At 40.2% G+C, this 18,503-nt stretch overlaps 1 protein-coding gene across 1 annotated transcript; it reads right to left on the bottom strand.

The window, feature by feature from the left end:
• Positions 1 to 9,690: 9,690 nt before the first annotated feature.
• Positions 9,691 to 16,698, bottom strand: LOC137282511 (monocarboxylate transporter 12-like). Its single transcript, XM_067814266.1, has 5 exons — positions 16,515 to 16,698; positions 14,077 to 14,220; positions 12,163 to 12,951; positions 11,744 to 11,794; positions 9,691 to 9,836 (listed from the first exon to the last, which is right to left on the bottom strand). The coding sequence occupies exons 1-5, from the start codon at positions 16,696 to 16,698 to the stop codon at positions 9,691 to 9,693; spliced, it is 1,314 nt and encodes a 437-aa protein (XP_067670367.1).
• Positions 16,699 to 18,503: the final 1,805 nt, after the last annotated feature.

Raw genomic sequence — 18,503 nt, forward strand, 5'->3', positions numbered from 1 at the left:
GGTCCAAGGGGAAAGTTCGACTTATCCGAGTGTTCGACACATCCGTCAGCACTGAAAAGACCAAGAACCAACAAGACCCCGGTGCTTAACACATCGTTATTTTGCAGTAGGATACACATACGAACAATATATCTTTGCAATAAACGTTTACGGCAGTATTGATCTTTAAATTACAACATATACAAATGTAAATCAATTCAATCACTTTATTCGTCATGGCAAGTAAATATGCTTACAAAAAGATAAGAACAAGAATAATTTAACAAACTCACAAGCGATCCCATTTAGTTGACAGCACTAATTCATTTTCAGTCGGCATAAAAGTTGTATAGTTCATACAAACGAAATAATAATGTACATACGTGTACATGTGGGGAATTTATCTCTTAAAAAAATACGAAATTACAGTCTGTTTGGCGTTCGGGCATGGCATCACATGAGACACAACCGGGAATTCGACACATCTAGTTCGACACATCAGGGTAAAAATAATGATAAATATAAGGAAATCGGCAGGGACCGAGATGTCAGTTCGACACATCCGAGAATTCGTCTCAACCGAGTTCGAGACAATGGGGTTCGACTGTATGTCAACCTGTTCTGAAGCCGAAGCTGCTTTCCAAGTATGCGGCAACTTCATAAGAAATTCCTAAATCGGGAAGAGACCCTTCCCCATGTTTTATAAGTATGGATCTGGCGCTGTCTGATGGCATAATACAGAAAAGGGGAAGTGTCTTTAAGGTTTCTTTTTAGAAGAAGAAAAAAAACCCTCAACAATTATACTCAGGACAGTCTGAGGGTATGTCCCATTGGTTGATCTTTCGCGTGAGGTCCTCGTATTGAGTAGGCGCTGTCTGTTGAGGGAGAATAGCATCCTCGCCTACGGGCCTACGAATTTTCTCTTTTAAGGGAGCACATCATCCTTAACCACCGGTCTACGTATTGAGCCAGGGTTCTCTGTTTTGAATTAGTGTTTACTGATGTGATGGTGTAACTTTCACACCAGGTTCTATGTTTTGAGTTAGTGTTTACTGGTGTGATGGTGTAACTTTCACATCAGGTTCAATGTTTTGAATTAGTGTTTACTTTTGTGACGGTGTAACTTTCACATCAGGTTCAATGTTTTGAGTTAGTGTTTAGTAGTGGGGTGGGATGAATTTCACACCAGGCCCTATGTAGTGAGTCAGTGTTTAGTGTCGTGGCCGTTTGTCTTTCACATTAACATCTACTTCTCGACTTTTTACTCTACATTTAATGGTGTGGTGAATATCATCCTACCCATCAGGTCTACGTATTGAACCAGTGTTTTCTGCTGAGGGAAAACATCCTTCTTATATTTAATGCACGGTATTTGATTCGCAAAATTAGCACCACCTTAGATTCTGGGTACTACGTGGTTTTTGTATTATTACTATTATCGTTTTGGGGGTTTTTTTAACTTTTTGTGTGTTATGTACACGTAAATCCATCAGTTCTTACAAACCACTGTTATAGCTTTATGTTTAGACGCCTTAAGATTTGGGATTAGAATACTTAGATCAATCTCTTTAATGTATTAAGAAGAGCTAAATGCATGTAGCGGTCCCGATGGCTTGGTTGAAGGCAGCATGAAACTTTGCTGATATCAATCACTGGACTGCTTGGTCTTATACCACGAATCTTCCCAAGTGCAGTGGCGGCGGTGTGGAGGTCTACTGGGTTAAACATTCGACGGTTCGATTCGCGGAATACAGTGTGTGAAGTCTATTTCTGGTTCCCTCGCCGTGGTATTTAGGGATATTGCTAAAAGCGGCATAAAACCATACACGAACTGTGTGTCACAAAAATCTTTTTTTGTCATTTTTCTGTGGAGTGATGTCAGTTGTTGTAGAAGAGTGTATTATTCATATTCAGAACATATTGTCAATAAATGACCATGGTCAAGGGGTGACCAAGTTCAGTATTGACCACAAATTCACACAATCATTTCTCAGTCCGTCCACACCCACAGATTGCATCTGAGTACAATTCGGACAAAAGCTTTGTCACTATTCTAACAAAACAAAGTAATATACTGTAGATTAATATTGACTGTTGCACAAAAATTATACCTCTGCATGCCCAAATAACACTAATAAAAGTAAATGACTATACCAGCCTTGAATATCCGCAGGTAACCTGCGAGAGGCAGTGACCAGCCTTTGTACATGAACAAAACGGTCTGATATAGCCTGGCGTTAACATGATATACGACATTGCGTTGGATCAAATGCCGGTCACGTGACAGGGAAGTTGATGTTCATTAGTGTATTGGGGTTCATTAGTTTATTAGTTCGATGTTCACACAATCAAAGACGACGACATTATTGAGTGAGTGAGTGAGTGAGTGAGTGAGTGAATGAGTTAATATTTAACATCACATCTTCAATATTTCAGCCATATCGTGACGAGAATATGTTTGATATTGAAATGAATTCTGTATATATTATAAAATCCTGTCGTCAAAGTAACACAGTAAAACGAACAGAATTTCACAGTTACAATTAAAACTAGTGTGGAAAGTTAAAAGCTACTAGCAGTACTTGTTATAAACAATATAAAATGCGATCTATATATCACCAACAACTGAAGGTAGATCTCCATACTACGGCATTCCTGAAATGACGTCAGCACAGATTACTTTCACATTCCCAAGTTGAGTTCCAGGTAATAATAATAGTACTTATTGGACAGAGAAAGTGAGTTTGGTTTAATACCAAAATGATACAGGATTATAAAGGCAGGAACACAAAGACCTCTGACCAGTGTGCCTGTGCTGATCTGTGTCCTTGCGTGCGCGTGTGCGCGCGTGTGTGCGCGTGTGCGCGCGTGTGTGCGCGTGTGTGCGCGTGTGTGCGCGTGTGTGCGCGTGTGTGATGTTTGTCGCCACTATAAAGATCAGGACACAGTTTCACAATGTTCTTCCTATGTTACAGTACAGGAGTTACGAATGCTACGAGAAAAGCTATAAGATCTTAGGCATACGGCAGCCATGTGAAACGAGGTCCATGATTATTGCAGGCGTATAATGGTGATGAGTCCGTCATCACTGAACAATACTGGTATAGTTATTATGAGTAATGACCCATAGCCTCGGACTTCACTGTTCACACAGTGCAGTTTATCCTGAAGATTTGTTAGTGTTTGTTTCTAGTTGTTTGTTTTAAAATGGAAATCGTATACATGCAAATTACATGCCATACACCAGTCATCTTTCATTCAACCAAATAACTATGGTTGTAGGGAAGTGCAACTGGTGGTGCACTCTCAAAACATTCAATATTATCATATCAACATTGATTGACTCCGATAAATCGCCTAAATAGTTTTAATCGTAAATAAAAAACATAAAGTTCCTCTACTTTTTTTTAAGAGTATATATCCCTGTTTGAAAATACATGAGTATCAATTGATGCATACTACACGCTCCTACTTATTACATGTCAAAGATAGATTTATCGTGTGAGAATTTATCTTAATGTACAAGGTTCTATTGCCGTCGGTGCGGGCTAGTCCGTTGTATCCAAGAACAGGTGACACACACTCTAGAGCCAGTGAATCATCATCCTGTCCAATAAAATGCTACTAAAATTAATTACGTTTTGTCTGTTACAGGGTGCAAAGCAATAATCGGGGAAAGAGTGCTTTTTACAAATGTAATATCCATGCAGGTACCTTGGTAAACAAAATGAATCAAAATATGTCATGAACAATGTACGACAGTGGAGAGAGGATATAAGACATGGAATCCATAGGCAGGTATGCATTAGCTCTCTGCCTGTTGCTACAGCTTGTTATACCAAAGGTGGAAAGAAATGTTTCGCGTGATATTACTTTTGGTTGGCCTGTTTTCTCTGGGTAACACCGAAGAGGTGCATGAGAACGGAATGAAACATATGGAAATTCTCAAACTGTTAATGAGAATCGGAGGTTTTTTACCATCTGAAGATGACGACGATGAAGACTGGGACGACGATGAGGACGACGATGAAGATGAAGATGAAGATGAAGATGAAGGAAATGACAATGACAATGAAACTACGACACAAGTTCCAGAGACAACAGAAAATAACAGTAAGAATAAAACTAGCTTCACTTCAGTTCTTTGCAGAGTATTCACATGATTGAAGCAGGCATGGAGTAAGTGAGTGAGTATAGATTTAGCTTTTAGCAATATTCCAGCAATATGGGCGAGGGGACAGCTGATATAGGCTTCACGCATTGTACCCATATACCATCGCGCACCCACGATATACCCTAGTGTATACGTTCCGATAAGTATCCACTAAACCCTGGATGCATCTTCGACTCAGCCCGATAAATTCATTACCTCCCTTGGCTGGCTTTATACCCAATGAAGCAGAGGTTCTATGAAAGAAGCAGAAGTCAGAGTCCTTACCTACAGTTTTTCAAAGTTTCGAGTCTATCAATTTTTCTGTATGAATTTCCCCAAATCTAAGTTGCACTGCGTACAAAGACCACTATCTTTGTTGACCCTGGCAAGCTCGGTTGTAACGGCTAGCTCATTGGCTACTTTCAGAAGGTGGGGCCAGCAAAGCGAGATAATGAAAGTACCAGGCCGAACCGTAGATGGTGCAGGGTGTAATGGGAATTCATCAGAACGTACACCCTGGAGAAATCGAGGATGCTAGTCACGCTGTCGAATAAATTACCAAATGCTTGTTTACTTATGTGTTTCCTCAACTATAAGTGTCGGATTCAGACTGTCAGAGTTTTTCTATTATTTCCCATACACCTGCTCGAATTACTGAGTAAAACCACAATCTCGGATAGCTATAGATCTAGGACGAAATCTTCAATGTCTTTCCTGTTCTTTGATGAATCTGTAAAACGAAATTATTAAATGTCTAAATGTGGATATTCGTACGCGTTTGAGGAAAACAATGCACGCACAATTGACAGATGGATAAGTGATCAGTGAGATAATTCGCCAGGATGTTGTAAGTAGTTATACAGTGTGGACGTATATCGTCTCCATGTGTACTAAGGTAACTTGTCCATTGCGGCGGAGCGATGCTAGTGTGTATGAATGAAAAATGGCGTCGATTTCTCCTTATATTTCAAAATCGAATGATGGTAGCCAGTTCATGGTGGCATTAAGCCTAACTTAATAGCTCGTTGGAAAAACAGTTCCGTGCTTCCATGATTTCAGCTTTCGATTTCATCAGATAAAACCAAAAGGAAACAAATGTTCAGGTCACTAAAATCTTTAGCAAGAGGATTTACTAGGACCTCAAAAGCTTTTGCATTTCTGTATAAATGCAGTGCACTAACACATTCACAGAGTGACTAACAAATTCAACCACCGAATTGAGTAAAGAAATTGTTGCCGTAAAAGCAAGGTAAAACCATAGTCTGATGCATTATTTGTAGACAGCTTACGTTTCTTTCAGGTTGTGCAGCTAGCGGGACCGGACGGACGTGCCAGTTGATAACATGCGCCAACATCGTCGAGGGTCAAACCTGTGACAATGGCAACTCTTGCTGCCAAGTCAAGGGTAAGTGTTCACAGAGGAATACAACACTACTGTCAATTCTGGGAAGGTCCCCTTTATTGTTTCGATGATTTCATATATTTTTTTGAAAACTTTTCACGAGAAGTATGCCTAAAGCAGCACATTGGTTGTTGAAAAAGGCGGCAAACGGGTGGTTAGAAAGACGTGGTTGATGCAGGACAAGAACTGGTATTTATTTTAAGAAAAATGTCCTGCAAAAACCTTACAGAGTTGGTGTGATGTTCTGATTATGATCAGCGTTTCATTCAGTATGTTATGTTTATTCGTTTTCGAGCTAGCCAGCAATTCCTCGGTCTCGGTTTGGAGGTGAATGGGCTATAATTTGAACATATCTCCGTATTTCCATGTCTGTGTCTTTTGAAATGTTAACGATTACGCAGGCATCATGTACAAAACTATGTAGGTGAAAAAAGTGAGCACCAGTTCGTCCAAAAATAATGGATCGTTAAGAAAGTGCAGCCATAGATGTTTTCTAAATTATTGCGCACTGTCACTTTTATTATCAAATCGTGTCAAGAAAAGTATCATGTTCCATTTGAACAAAGTTCAGCATCTGGTTCGTCGTAAACACGCTCTGCTGAAATGTCAGAATGGACATAATCTGTGTCATAATACCGATAAACTCAACATGGCATTTGCTTTTTGTGTTCTACTTTGTTATAACCTCCACGTATCATTTTTCAGTCTGAAAATATACTCTGCATAGTGCATGGAGGCGACAAGGTCCGTACAGGTGGCCGTCAGTCTGCTGACGTTGTGATCAAGAAGCAGAAGGATGTAAACTGATGTAAAGCCACTTGGTATTGAGTAAAAGTTGGCCCTGGTAGAACACTTTCGTTTTGATTTATTTACCACCACCAAGAGTGAGTTTAGTTTTACGCCACACTCAGCAGTATTCCAGCTATATGGCGGTGGTCTGGAAATATTCGAGGCTGGATCAGATAAACAAGTGACCAACAGCATGAGCATCGATCTGCCAAACTGGGTACAAAAGACGTATGCCAACCAAGTCAGCGAGCCTGACCACCCGATCCCGTTAGTCGCCTCTTACGACAAGCACAGTCGCCTTTCATGGCAAGCATGGGTTGCTGATGGCCTATTCTACCACGGACCTTAACGAATCACCACCACCAAGAGGACGAGGGAGATGCTATAATGTATCAGATAGCAATAATCCATCTTGACCAGTAGCCACGAAAACTCAACGATAGCGATTGGATGATTAACCCATTAAAAACTGAAGGCCAGAACCTAATCAACGTATGATGCATTTATTAAACCTGTCACTGTTCACAGTGTCTGTAAGTGAGTGAGTTAAAATTCAACGTCACATTTGCAATTTTACAGCCATATAGTGACGAGAATTGTTGTAGATGCACAATAAATATAGGAAGTTAAACAACTAGTCATCGACGGACAGAAAAATAACTAGAATGTTACAACACAGAAAATTATAGACACTGTCATGTGAAAATGGGCTATTGATCACCAACAACTGAAGGTAGATCGCCATACTAGGGGCCATGGGGACTTATAGTACCTCTGCTACATGCATGGTCCCTAGCTAGATTTACACTATCCCTCCAGCTGCTGGCGATTGTATGCAAGATTAGCTACAAATTAAAGTGACAAAATTACTACAGCTAAAAAAGTGGAAGATTAAATTTGACTTCTAACGTTTTGGGACTTATGCACCCTCTCAGGAGGACAATAATTTTACAGCACTTCAACCTCCCTTGAGTTGAATGCCAGGAACAATCTAAGTGATTAATTCACACTTCCAATCAAAAAATACTGCTTTATTTACAAACCAGTCAACAGATCTAATTCTTTTAAGAAGGCAATAATTAAATGAGAATTTATATTGCTAAAAAGATCCTTCATAGTTTGTGATTTAAAATACTTTCCCCTTGTGTTGGAATACCACCCTGTCTTATTACATGTCGGCAAACTTGTGCATTACAACTTTCTTTCAGTCCTTTTGACAACTGTAATTCAAGTGACATCTCGGCCTCTTTCGCCTCAAATGTAGCGCTCATCGATGATTAATGCTAAAATAAATGCATGGAATATTTATGTCATAGATCATAAGTCAGCACGGTAAGTCCACTACGTTTACATAATATATATACGTATTGGTGGTGTTTTTGGTTTACCAACACTCTTGATCTCGCCTTTGGGGCATAATGTTGACACCACTATAATCTCAACACCCTGTTTTAGTAAACACGATTTAATTATGGGGGCTAGCTTTGATCATTGCATGTCTATCGGCTGTGAAAACTTTGTGATGGATACTAACACTCGTGTTTCAAATGCGCGAAAAAAAGAACGTTTAAAGATACTTTGAAGGAAGCAGCGGCTCTGGTTTTGCCCGTGTGCCCAACTTCGTTTGAGATAGGGTATTTTGCACATGAGAGTGCATCCAAGAATGACATTTACAATCAATAATGACAAAGAGATTCACATACTGATCGAACAAGGTCAGCAATAGGACCTTGCCTTACGTTTCTGGGCATGGTGGATCCTGCTCCTTAATAGACATGTGTTACAACTGGTCTTCAGCAGCTCATTAGTGTCATGGAGGTGATTAGTGGAGTCGGTGGTCACCTTTACCGAGAGTGTGATGCATGTCATCCAGTCCCAAATATCTAGATTGATGGTCACGGTGTCAATCACTGGATTGTCTTGTTCCCACTCCATTAGTTCATGTTCATGTTCAGGAATGTTACTGATAGCCGCGTTAAAGACGTAAAGCAACCTCCAGATTTTATGTTTTTCCCTGAAAATACCATGGATGAAATAGTCTACACACAATGAGAATACAGATGTTGACAGAGTTAAAGAATAACATTTTCAAACGTTCATGTTATGTGCAGAGTTTAGCCTCCTTTGGTCTGTAGAGCACGGGTAGAATATCGCTGGCTATCACGTACCGGGTCAGGTATGTCAACTCTAATGGTTCCATCCTTCACAGCATATAAATGTGCCATCGTCCAACGCTGTGTGGAACTCACAGTTTACTTTTAATGAGCTCTTCTTTCAACAAACTCAACACATACACACGCACGATCAGTTTCAAATGGCTATACCATATCAGCGCGTGGCACGAAATGACGTCATACTGCAGGTGTCTTTGAGTTGAAGAAGTGAGACTCGGTGGATGACGTGTCCCTGTACCAGACGTTACAATCTTTTGATTGTCCAGTCAAGACTCGACCAATGGCGTCAGTTAGCTGGAACGTTGGAAAATACAACAAACACATGCATTTATTCTTTATTACATTGTGAATGTGCAGGTAATGTGAGCAACACTATTCGTCTAGCTCATGTCAGTCTGTCTGTATGATGCATCCTGTCTGTTATACGCGTGACGTTACATACGACTCTGCTTACATTACCCTCTGTGTTGGTGCATACCAACATTGCCTTCATGTCACTGCCATCAATTTGATAGCAGTGTGCATCTTTAAGTTTGCTTGACCAAAGTGATGCCACAAGCCCTGCTGAGAATCATGCAGGAGGAGTAATTCCCCATTATCGCCAGTACCATGGTCTAATTTTAGTTGCTAGTCTCTATAGCCAATTCGTAAGTCATCAAACAAAATTCTGTGAATCATTTGTTATTCATTGAATTGGTATGACAAACACCACTCACCCTTACATTCCCCACTCAAATAAGTCATCAAACAAAATTCTGTGAATCGTTTGTTATATATTGAATTGGTATGACAAACACCACTCACCCTCACATTCCCCACTCAAATAAGTCATCAAACAAAATTCTGTGAATCGTTTGTTATATATTGAATTGGTATGACAAACACCACTCACCCTCACATTCCCCACTCAAATACTCACACTCAAACGTGCCCCACAACTATTATTCTGTATGACTGTACGATTCTAAATATAGTGTGCGCATGTCTTGTTGGATATCGATCACACCAATATATGTCGAATAAAGGAGACTCTGATTATTTAATGTATATTCCACATGTTCTTTCACAAGACAGTAAATGAGTATAGGTAAGCAAAATATGTAAGGAATCAAAATGACTGAATTGAGGTTAACGTGAGTGCTTTTGCAATTGTCCTTCCAATTCACAATGCTGTCGATATGTAAAATACAAATTTATTCACTCGCAGTCACTAGAGCGTCAGTAATGTCAGCAGTGTCGGAAGCTCTTGTGTCCCGACGCGTGTCCTCAGAGGGTTCCACGGCCTTCCTCTTCAGAGATGACAGAAACCCACACACAGTTGCCGAGAAGAACATTGAACCTGAAACAACGATACGATCTACGCTAAAATAGTGCACACAATAGAAGCATTGAAAGGTTGGAAATATTGTACATCTGTGTGCATATACATGACGGTATGACACAAATTTCCCTCCCATGAAAGTCCGGTTAGTATTAGTTCTATGGAATTAATTTTAAGTTTAAAGGAATCCTTGCTTATCACTAGAGATGATTCATGAACCATACTGCACTTTCATCAACCAGAGTAAATAAGGCCAAATAACACAACAATTAAATTGAGCAAAGCCCTGTCGATCTTGCTCAAACAGCAGCCAGGCTGCCATCTTGGACAACATTTCTTAAGTATATAATGGACCAATCTACAAATTATATTTCTCCATGATTATTATCGTCACCTTGTAAGGAAATGTATTTAATCAATGGGAAATTTGAAAGGCTGGTGTGATCGTTTTTCTATTCCAACCTTTAAGCTCCGTCAGCTATCAGGGTCCGAAATGAATTTAACTGATAGCAAAGCATGTCACATATATGCATATGAACTGAGTATTTGCTATTGACACGAACGGAAATTACTGTACGACACATATGTTTTAGACATTGATGTTCATTTCCAATAACCTGAAAGAACCACACATCACCGAATCCGAAAACACCACTTGTCCATGTTGTCTTGCCAGATTCATCGAGTTGTTTGAATAAAAAATAACTCGGATACGTACTGTTATCAGTCATCAGAAGTTTGCACCAGTTCTCAACACATTTACCATGATATTCTACATACAACTGATGTCTACCACACTTCGCCAAAACACCATTACTAGAATTATACTTGATAACCTCTTGCGCTATCATACAGACATTAGTGTAATGTCATACAGACATTAGTGTAATGTCATACAGACATTAGTGTAGTGTCATACAGACATTAGTGGACAGTTTCAACACGAGCGAACACGAAACATAGTAGGATCAAGCAAACTCTCACTGGACTATTTCATTACCACTGGTCAAAGGTACAATTTCATGTTGTTAGATGTCCACTTTGGAAAAGTGTGAATGTGTTTTAACCTGCTATGAGCCATATTCCATCCCCATAGACAGGGTGACTTCGTTCATTTTTTGTATCAGTTAGGGTATTGGGACCCGGAGCGAACACTCTAAGCCTAGGTAAACACTTTCTCCTCTACCTTCCAGAATCCGTTCGACTGGCAAACGCAATATGTGACGCACGTTTTGTTTTTGTCAGACTGAAGTACAAAACGTAAATAACGTGAAAAACGTCAAGGGAAAACCGTTCCCATGCAAAAACTGCATTGCCATGTGTTAAGGCGGATGCTAGCCTTCAATGACAGATGTTAGATTTTAGGACAAAAAAATTATACTTTTCAAATGATGACAGCAAAACGATCAGTATCACGAGTGAGTAGCATTACGTTTTTACATAATCAGGGGGTGATCCTCGGGGGAAACGTTTTGAAAGGGGATTGGTGTTTGTTTCCATAAACACTATTTTCAATATTCTATTTAATACGAAATTCGTTCTCTGAAATATTGCCGATGTGACGTTAAATCTTAACTACAGTGGAAGCTGTCCAAGCCGGCACTCTTTAGGGCTGAAGAAATTATCTGGTTTAGACAACGAGCCGGACTTTAGAGCTGATGATAACTATACAAGTCACCGATGGGACTGAGATTTTGAGCCGGTGATGACAACTTGCCGGATTGGATAGATGCCGGTTTCGACGGTACATTCATATAGTTGACAATGGAAAGTGAAATTAATGGGATATCAGTTATTTGTGTAGCAAATATTTCGTGAGTGTCAATGTATCATGGCAACATGGATCGTTGTACATAATACAATCGGTAGACAGTCTGGACACAGACACCATGAAAGGTTCAGCATAAAAGAAAGTAGCAACCTACCCGAAAACATAAATGCACTGTTTTTATCTCCTGTTTGTTCCATCATTGTCCCTGAAATATAAAATCAGTCAGGATAGCACATGAGTCACAAACGTCGGACTTGTTTTCGTGTGAACAGATTATGATAAACGGAGACACTAAAAATAATCTTCACACATCGTTACCATACGGGGAATCGAACCCAGGTTTGGGGATGACGAGCGAACGCTTTAACCACAAGACTTCCCCACCGCACCGAGTGAGTAAAGAGAAAGACTTATGAAGACATGTCATTAGGAAAGTCGTGTCAGGAATTCAATCCTGATACAGGGAACATAGTCGTTTCCTTAATGTGTTTTTTTCTGGATCGATCTGAAAGAAGTTTGTTGATATTGATGGAAATACAAAACACTTTACCCATCCTCCACGGTGTTTCTTACCTGCAATTGGAGGACCGATCAAGTAGCCAGCGCCACACAAGAACCTTCCGATACCCACGCCTGTCGCAAAGTCTCCAAGACCAAGAATATCCAGTGTTAAAGTAGTCATAAGAACCCACGTACCTCCCGTATATACACCAAGGATGATTCCATATGCTAATCTTGGATAAGTTGATGATTTGAACAGTGGTAAAAAGAACGTGAAAACCGCCATTATCCCATTGATGGAGGGAAATATTGTGGCACCACCGATCTTCTCGTCACTTGCGGCAAATCCAACGAGAAGTCGCGAGAAGATACTTCCAACACCGGACGCAGATACAACAAAAGAAGCTTCTTCTAATGTAGATCCTTGTGTTATGAAATATTCAGGTAGGAACTGATATTGTGCAGAGACACCAAGCGAAAAACACAAAATACCGGCTACAAAAAATAGGAATGATCCGTTTTGAATTACATTGTAAATCATCGTCGAAGTTCCACACATTGAAAGCAAAATCTTGTTCCTGAGAGTTTCACCACCCAAGATATGTTGTTTTCTTGCCCGCTCAGCAACACCTGGCCGCATTAGCATGCCGGCTACACAGGCGTGAAATGTTATTCCCCCAATTATAAGATAGGCTCCATGAAAACCATATGTCTCTAGAAGGAACTGGACAAGCGGTGGGTGAACAAATATTCCAATTCCAGCTCCGGTGAAGCAGATACTAGATGCGATGGCTGCATGTTCACGAAAGTAGTATCCTAGAACAACTATTGCTCCAGTTCCTGCTAGTGACATGCCCAAACCTGAAAAACAGAGGTTGTTTCATGTTCATCCCTGCATTTGAAGTCGATTTCATCATGAACGCCATTCAACTAAAACAATAAAATCCCCAGTAGGTCACTTCAAAACACAGTTGTATTTCTTTCCTCATAATCAATAATTGTTATAAAACGCTATATAGTGGAACTACATACCTACATTCAGCTATTGGTCAAATAGGTACTGGACGTTGATTACACAGTTAATATGAAACTAGCTAATGACACTATATACAGCTACCATCTGGAACCGTGACCTGTGAAAAGCCTTCAGCATCCCATGCTTGCCATAAAAAGCGACTATGCTTGTCGTAAGAGGCGACTAACGGGATCGGGTGGTCAGGCTCGCCGACTTGGTTGAAACATGTCATCGGTTCCCAATTGCACTGATCGATGCTCATGTTTTTAATCACTGGAATGTCTGGTCCAGACTCGATTATTTACAGACCGCCGCCATATGCCTGGAATATTGTTGAGAGTGGTGTAAAACAAAACTCACTCACTCAGTCACTCACATAGGCACTCAAACAGATAATATGACAATATTCGATGACATTACACACATATCATTTGTTGACAACAGATACTGGACGTAGATTAAATAGTTTTCATAACTCGTCCGTTGAAGATATTGCAGTGTAGGACCGCAAGTATGTCGCCATATTGGTTTACAGTCATGACGTCACAATGGTAATTCCTCTGTCACAATAGTATTTGACCTTGCTTAACTGTCGGAAAGCTTGGAGTCATCACGTGCACACTGTAGGCAATATCGCCGCAATTTAATCAATTTATGTTGAGAGTGATACACAGAATGCTAAACACGCTTCCATGAAATACCATCTATATTAAACTAGTTTTCACTCGTTTGATACCAAATCACTATCTCGTTTGATAAAAAGTGTATAACGCAGAATGTCGTTTAGTATCCTCTATATATGACACAAGGCAACAATAGTGAACACCTCCCATTTAGAAACTTTCACACATCGCACATTGAGTACACAGTAAATATGACATTGCAAGGTGTCACTGGCATCAAACCTGCCACTAGCATTAACACAGAATACGCGGTCGATATGACACAACACAATGAGGCAAGTTACTTACCTGTTACTAAAGAAAATGTCAGAAACAAGAATCGTATGTCTGTCACCAGAAAACTTGTCGCAAATCCGGTCATCATCAACACACCAGACATTACTACACACGTTCTACAGTCAAACATGTTGATAATCACGCTGGCAACTGGACCTGTAAAGCATAATGCGAGTTTTAAATACAACTCTGAGAATGCATGTAAACGTTTAATGTGCCAACTGGGATATTTCTATGAATATGTTGTTGTTTTCATAAAGGGGCGATTCTGACATAATCAAATAATCAGTATCGTACATTCGGACAACTACTTTACTCTCAACTGATCAGTACGGATAATTCGATGGGAACTGGTTAGGTCACTGGTTTGGTTTCCATGCTAACCTTTAGCAATTGGATGGCTTCATGCTCATGATGTTAGTGACTGGAGTTTGTTGCCCAAACTCTCAAGATATGCTTATCAAAGAAAACGTTAATGTTAATGGTTTGGCGAACTAGTGCTTGAAATAAGCGCCTTTCTGTGGGCCTGGAAATCGAGCCCCAACTTTATTGTCAGCTGTGAATGTAAGTCCTGATTTATTTGCCTCGAGAAGCTGCTGTTTGTTTAGGAAGACCTAAAGAGTTATATCCGGAACTGAAGCCTTTGACATAAACACTGTCGTAATTGAGCTGTATAAATTATTTGTGCAGCTTCACGGCCTTCAACGGGAGTAGAATGCAATGAAGTTGTCATTCCAACTGCTTTGTCTATGTTATTGACTTACCTACCTACCTGCCAACTTACCAATTTATCTGTTTCGCACTTGCATCCATCCCCATTCTACCCGTGAAGGTCTACCCGGGGTAGAATAGGCCTTCAGCATCCCATGCTTGCCATAAAAGGCGACTAATCTTGTCGTAAGAGGCGACTAACGGGATCGGGTGGTCAGACTTGCTGACTTGGTTGAGACATGTCATCGGTTCCCAATTGCGCAGATCGATGTTCATGTTGTTGATCACTGGAATGTCTGGTCCAGACTCGATTATTTACAGACCGCCGGCATATAGCTGGAATATTGCTGAGTGCGGCGAAAAACCAAACTCACTCACTCACTTGGGCTATATGTTATGAAAACACTAACCCCAGTCAGCAAAATCTCTATGTGAGAGATGTTTTTTAACAGAATCTGGCTAAGTGAGTGATTGGACACCCTATTTCTGGTGGTCAGACTCGATGACTTGGTTGACACATGTTATATACTAATTTTGTAGATCGATGATCATGTTGTTGATTACAGGATTGTCTGGTCCAGATTCGATTATTTACAGACCGCCATCATAGAACTGGAATATTGCGGAATATAGCTGGAATAAAACTAAACACGCTAACTCACTCCATCCCCATTTTCTATCCAGAGTTGATTATTTATCACCTCCTCGTAATTGCTATGAAATATTGAAAGCTGAACGACAGACTACAGACAGAATTAGAAAATTTCCAAGCAGGAAGATAGGCCATGAAAGAGTGTGGAGATGCTGTTTCCCATTTTATTGGATTTTAAAGCCAGTTGTGTGGGAACCTTCATTGTAGACATTGATTATACATGATTGGGACTTCAACATCAATATGTATGAGTGTGGTTGATAGTAATTTATTAATTTTTTATATTTACGCTCTTTCATCATGATGATTATTGTGTACATTGCTGTATGCTCTGTATTATGTATGACTGTGATTAATAGTAAGAACCGTACTAAATGCCTTTCTTGGCTTGGTCATCAACCCCCCAGACAGTTGTGATTAGTTGAAGAAACAAACCCAGTCGAGCGATTCTCATAATCCCCTTGACTCCTTAAACATACAACCAGCCCGAATGGCAAAAGAGGATACCACCCACATAAATCCTAGTGCTTTATCTATACTTCGGTTATTTATCACCTCCACAAAGTTGCCAGCAACATAAATCATTGTACTTTATCTATGCCTCGGTTATTGATAAACTCCACATAATTGTTATGCACATAAATCCTAGTGCTTTACCTATGCATCGGTTATTTATCACCTCCACAAAGTTGCCATCAACATAAGTCATTGTGCTTTATCTATGCTTCGGTTATTGATCAACTCCACATCATTTTTATGAACATATATTATATCTTAGTGCTTTACCTAGTGCATCGGTTATTTATCACCTCCACACAGTTGCTATCCACATAAATCCTACTGCCTTTTCTACGCATATGGCGAAAAGAAACAATCATTAATTATGACACTAATGTTACAATGGCGTTTGCAACGTAGGTGAACATGGTCAACCTCCGTCACATACATTAAACAACAAACGGATAAGGAACGGTTTTCGTTTTCTGTGTATTGCAGATCTCCGTTTAAAGCGAACTGAACACCCGGACCCATGTCCAATCAGGATTCTGTAATAAGATGATGAAGTACGCATTACTAAAGACCGTACCTGCTAGGGCGAACATGCAGCCGAAAGTCGATCCTACCCAGGTTGTGAGAACTAAGTCCTCTTCAAACTCCTTCAACATGGCGACGAGGAACACACCAGTGGCGTAGGTGATACTTGAGCCAATCAGCATAGTGGCGGAGGAAGCACCCAGCACCACCCAGGAATACGTGCCCTCTTCCTTCATCTTTAACATCAGCAACAACGATCATTGAGATTACCAACAAACCGCCAGCGTTCATCGAAACTGAGTGGTTTGCTGGGTGTATTGTTAGTATAGAAATTCAGATCAGCTCATGTTCGTCATGTCATGGTACATTCGCATGTATGTTCTTTACACGTTTGAAAGGAAGATAATACGACGACGGGTGACAATGTTGACGTTTATACCTCAACCCCACCCTCCCCAATCTCTCTCTCTCCCCCACCCTCCTCATTTCTAGTGTTTATGACGTGCATGACGTGTTGTGTTGGGATAAGTCTCAACTAACTTATGTTTGTCGGAAATGAACGGAGTTTTCAACCTCGGCGACGAATCTACGTTAATAACGGCAAAATGATACATTTCTTTTATTATGTGCTGTTTTGATAGGCCACCGTGCATGGCATAAAGGAAATACCTACCTGCCTGCCTCACTTACCGTCCACCTACTTACTTACGTATGTATCTATTTCACATCTTCACCCATCCCCATTCTCTATCCAGCGTCGATTATCTATCACGTCCACATAATTACAGTGTTGGTTAATGTGGCATAAGGTAGCAAACATAATTCATACACGCATCAGATGACACCATATTCAGTACCATCTGCCAGTGTTCTTGTCACAGAGTACAATAGCCCATTGAATAGAAATTGAAACACACATCAATTAATTATGAATATTCCAGCTGTATGGTGGAAGTTGTTGAGCATCTTCCATATAAAGACAAGGAACAACGACACTCACTCAAACTAATAATACGTTCCCATGCTACAAGTTGTTGAGCATCTTCCATATAAAGACAGGGAACAACGACACTCACTCAAACTAATAATACGTTCCCATGCTACAAGTTGTTGAGCATCTTCCATATAAAGACAGGGAACAACGACACTCACTCAAACTAATAATACGTTCCCATGCTACAATATATGTAGATTGTTTTACCTTGTATTGTCGTCTACAGGTAAACTGTTTTAGATCTCATAGCTAGTTTTAAATTCGACCATGTGATAATCAAGTTATTTTACTGTCCTTCATTGACAGCTTTTTACAATTTACCATTAATCACTATGTACAAAATTAAATGTTCTCGTCACGACAGGGCTGAAATTGTGCTGCCGTGAAGATAAATTTTACTTCACTCACTCTACCACAGTGCATAACTATAGACATGGCTACGTACAGCTGGATGTAAATACAAGCGGCCTGGCAACATCCAAAGCTCACAGCTGTCAATGAATTGAATGAGCTTTGACGCCTGCCACGGATGACCTATACTAAAAACCTAAAACGAATTCTAGAACCATTATACAAACGAATCAGTGGAAATCAAGTCCCTAACATTCTACAAAAACATATACACCATGAACATATGAACATGATCATGGCTGATGCCTGATTAAAGAAATTCTGAAATCCATAAGCTCACCTTTCCCCTCTATCTGCATGAACGAGACCACATATCACGGCAGGGTTGGTATGTGCAAAAAATTAAGCTGGTTGAATGCTGATGGGCATGTTCAAGGCCCCTTGCTAACTACTCGTGTCATTCCGGCAAGCCGGGTGTCTTTTTGTAGGTCACGGAAAGTGACGAGTAGTTACGAATGGTTCAAGACCCGCTGGTTTTAGACAATGGATGTCAGTATGCTGATAAACGCTTGGTTGACCACAAGATGCGACTCGGTACTAAATACATGAGGTTGGGGAATTGTGCATAACGTTATTTCCAGTTGGGATGGTATTTACCGAAGTCATTGAAGAAAATACATCATTGCGGTGCAGTGT

This window comes from Haliotis asinina, chromosome 4 (genome assembly GCF_037392515.1).
Source record: "Haliotis asinina isolate JCU_RB_2024 chromosome 4, JCU_Hal_asi_v2, whole genome shotgun sequence".
NCBI classification, from domain to species: Eukaryota; Metazoa; Mollusca; class Gastropoda; order Lepetellida; family Haliotidae; genus Haliotis; species Haliotis asinina.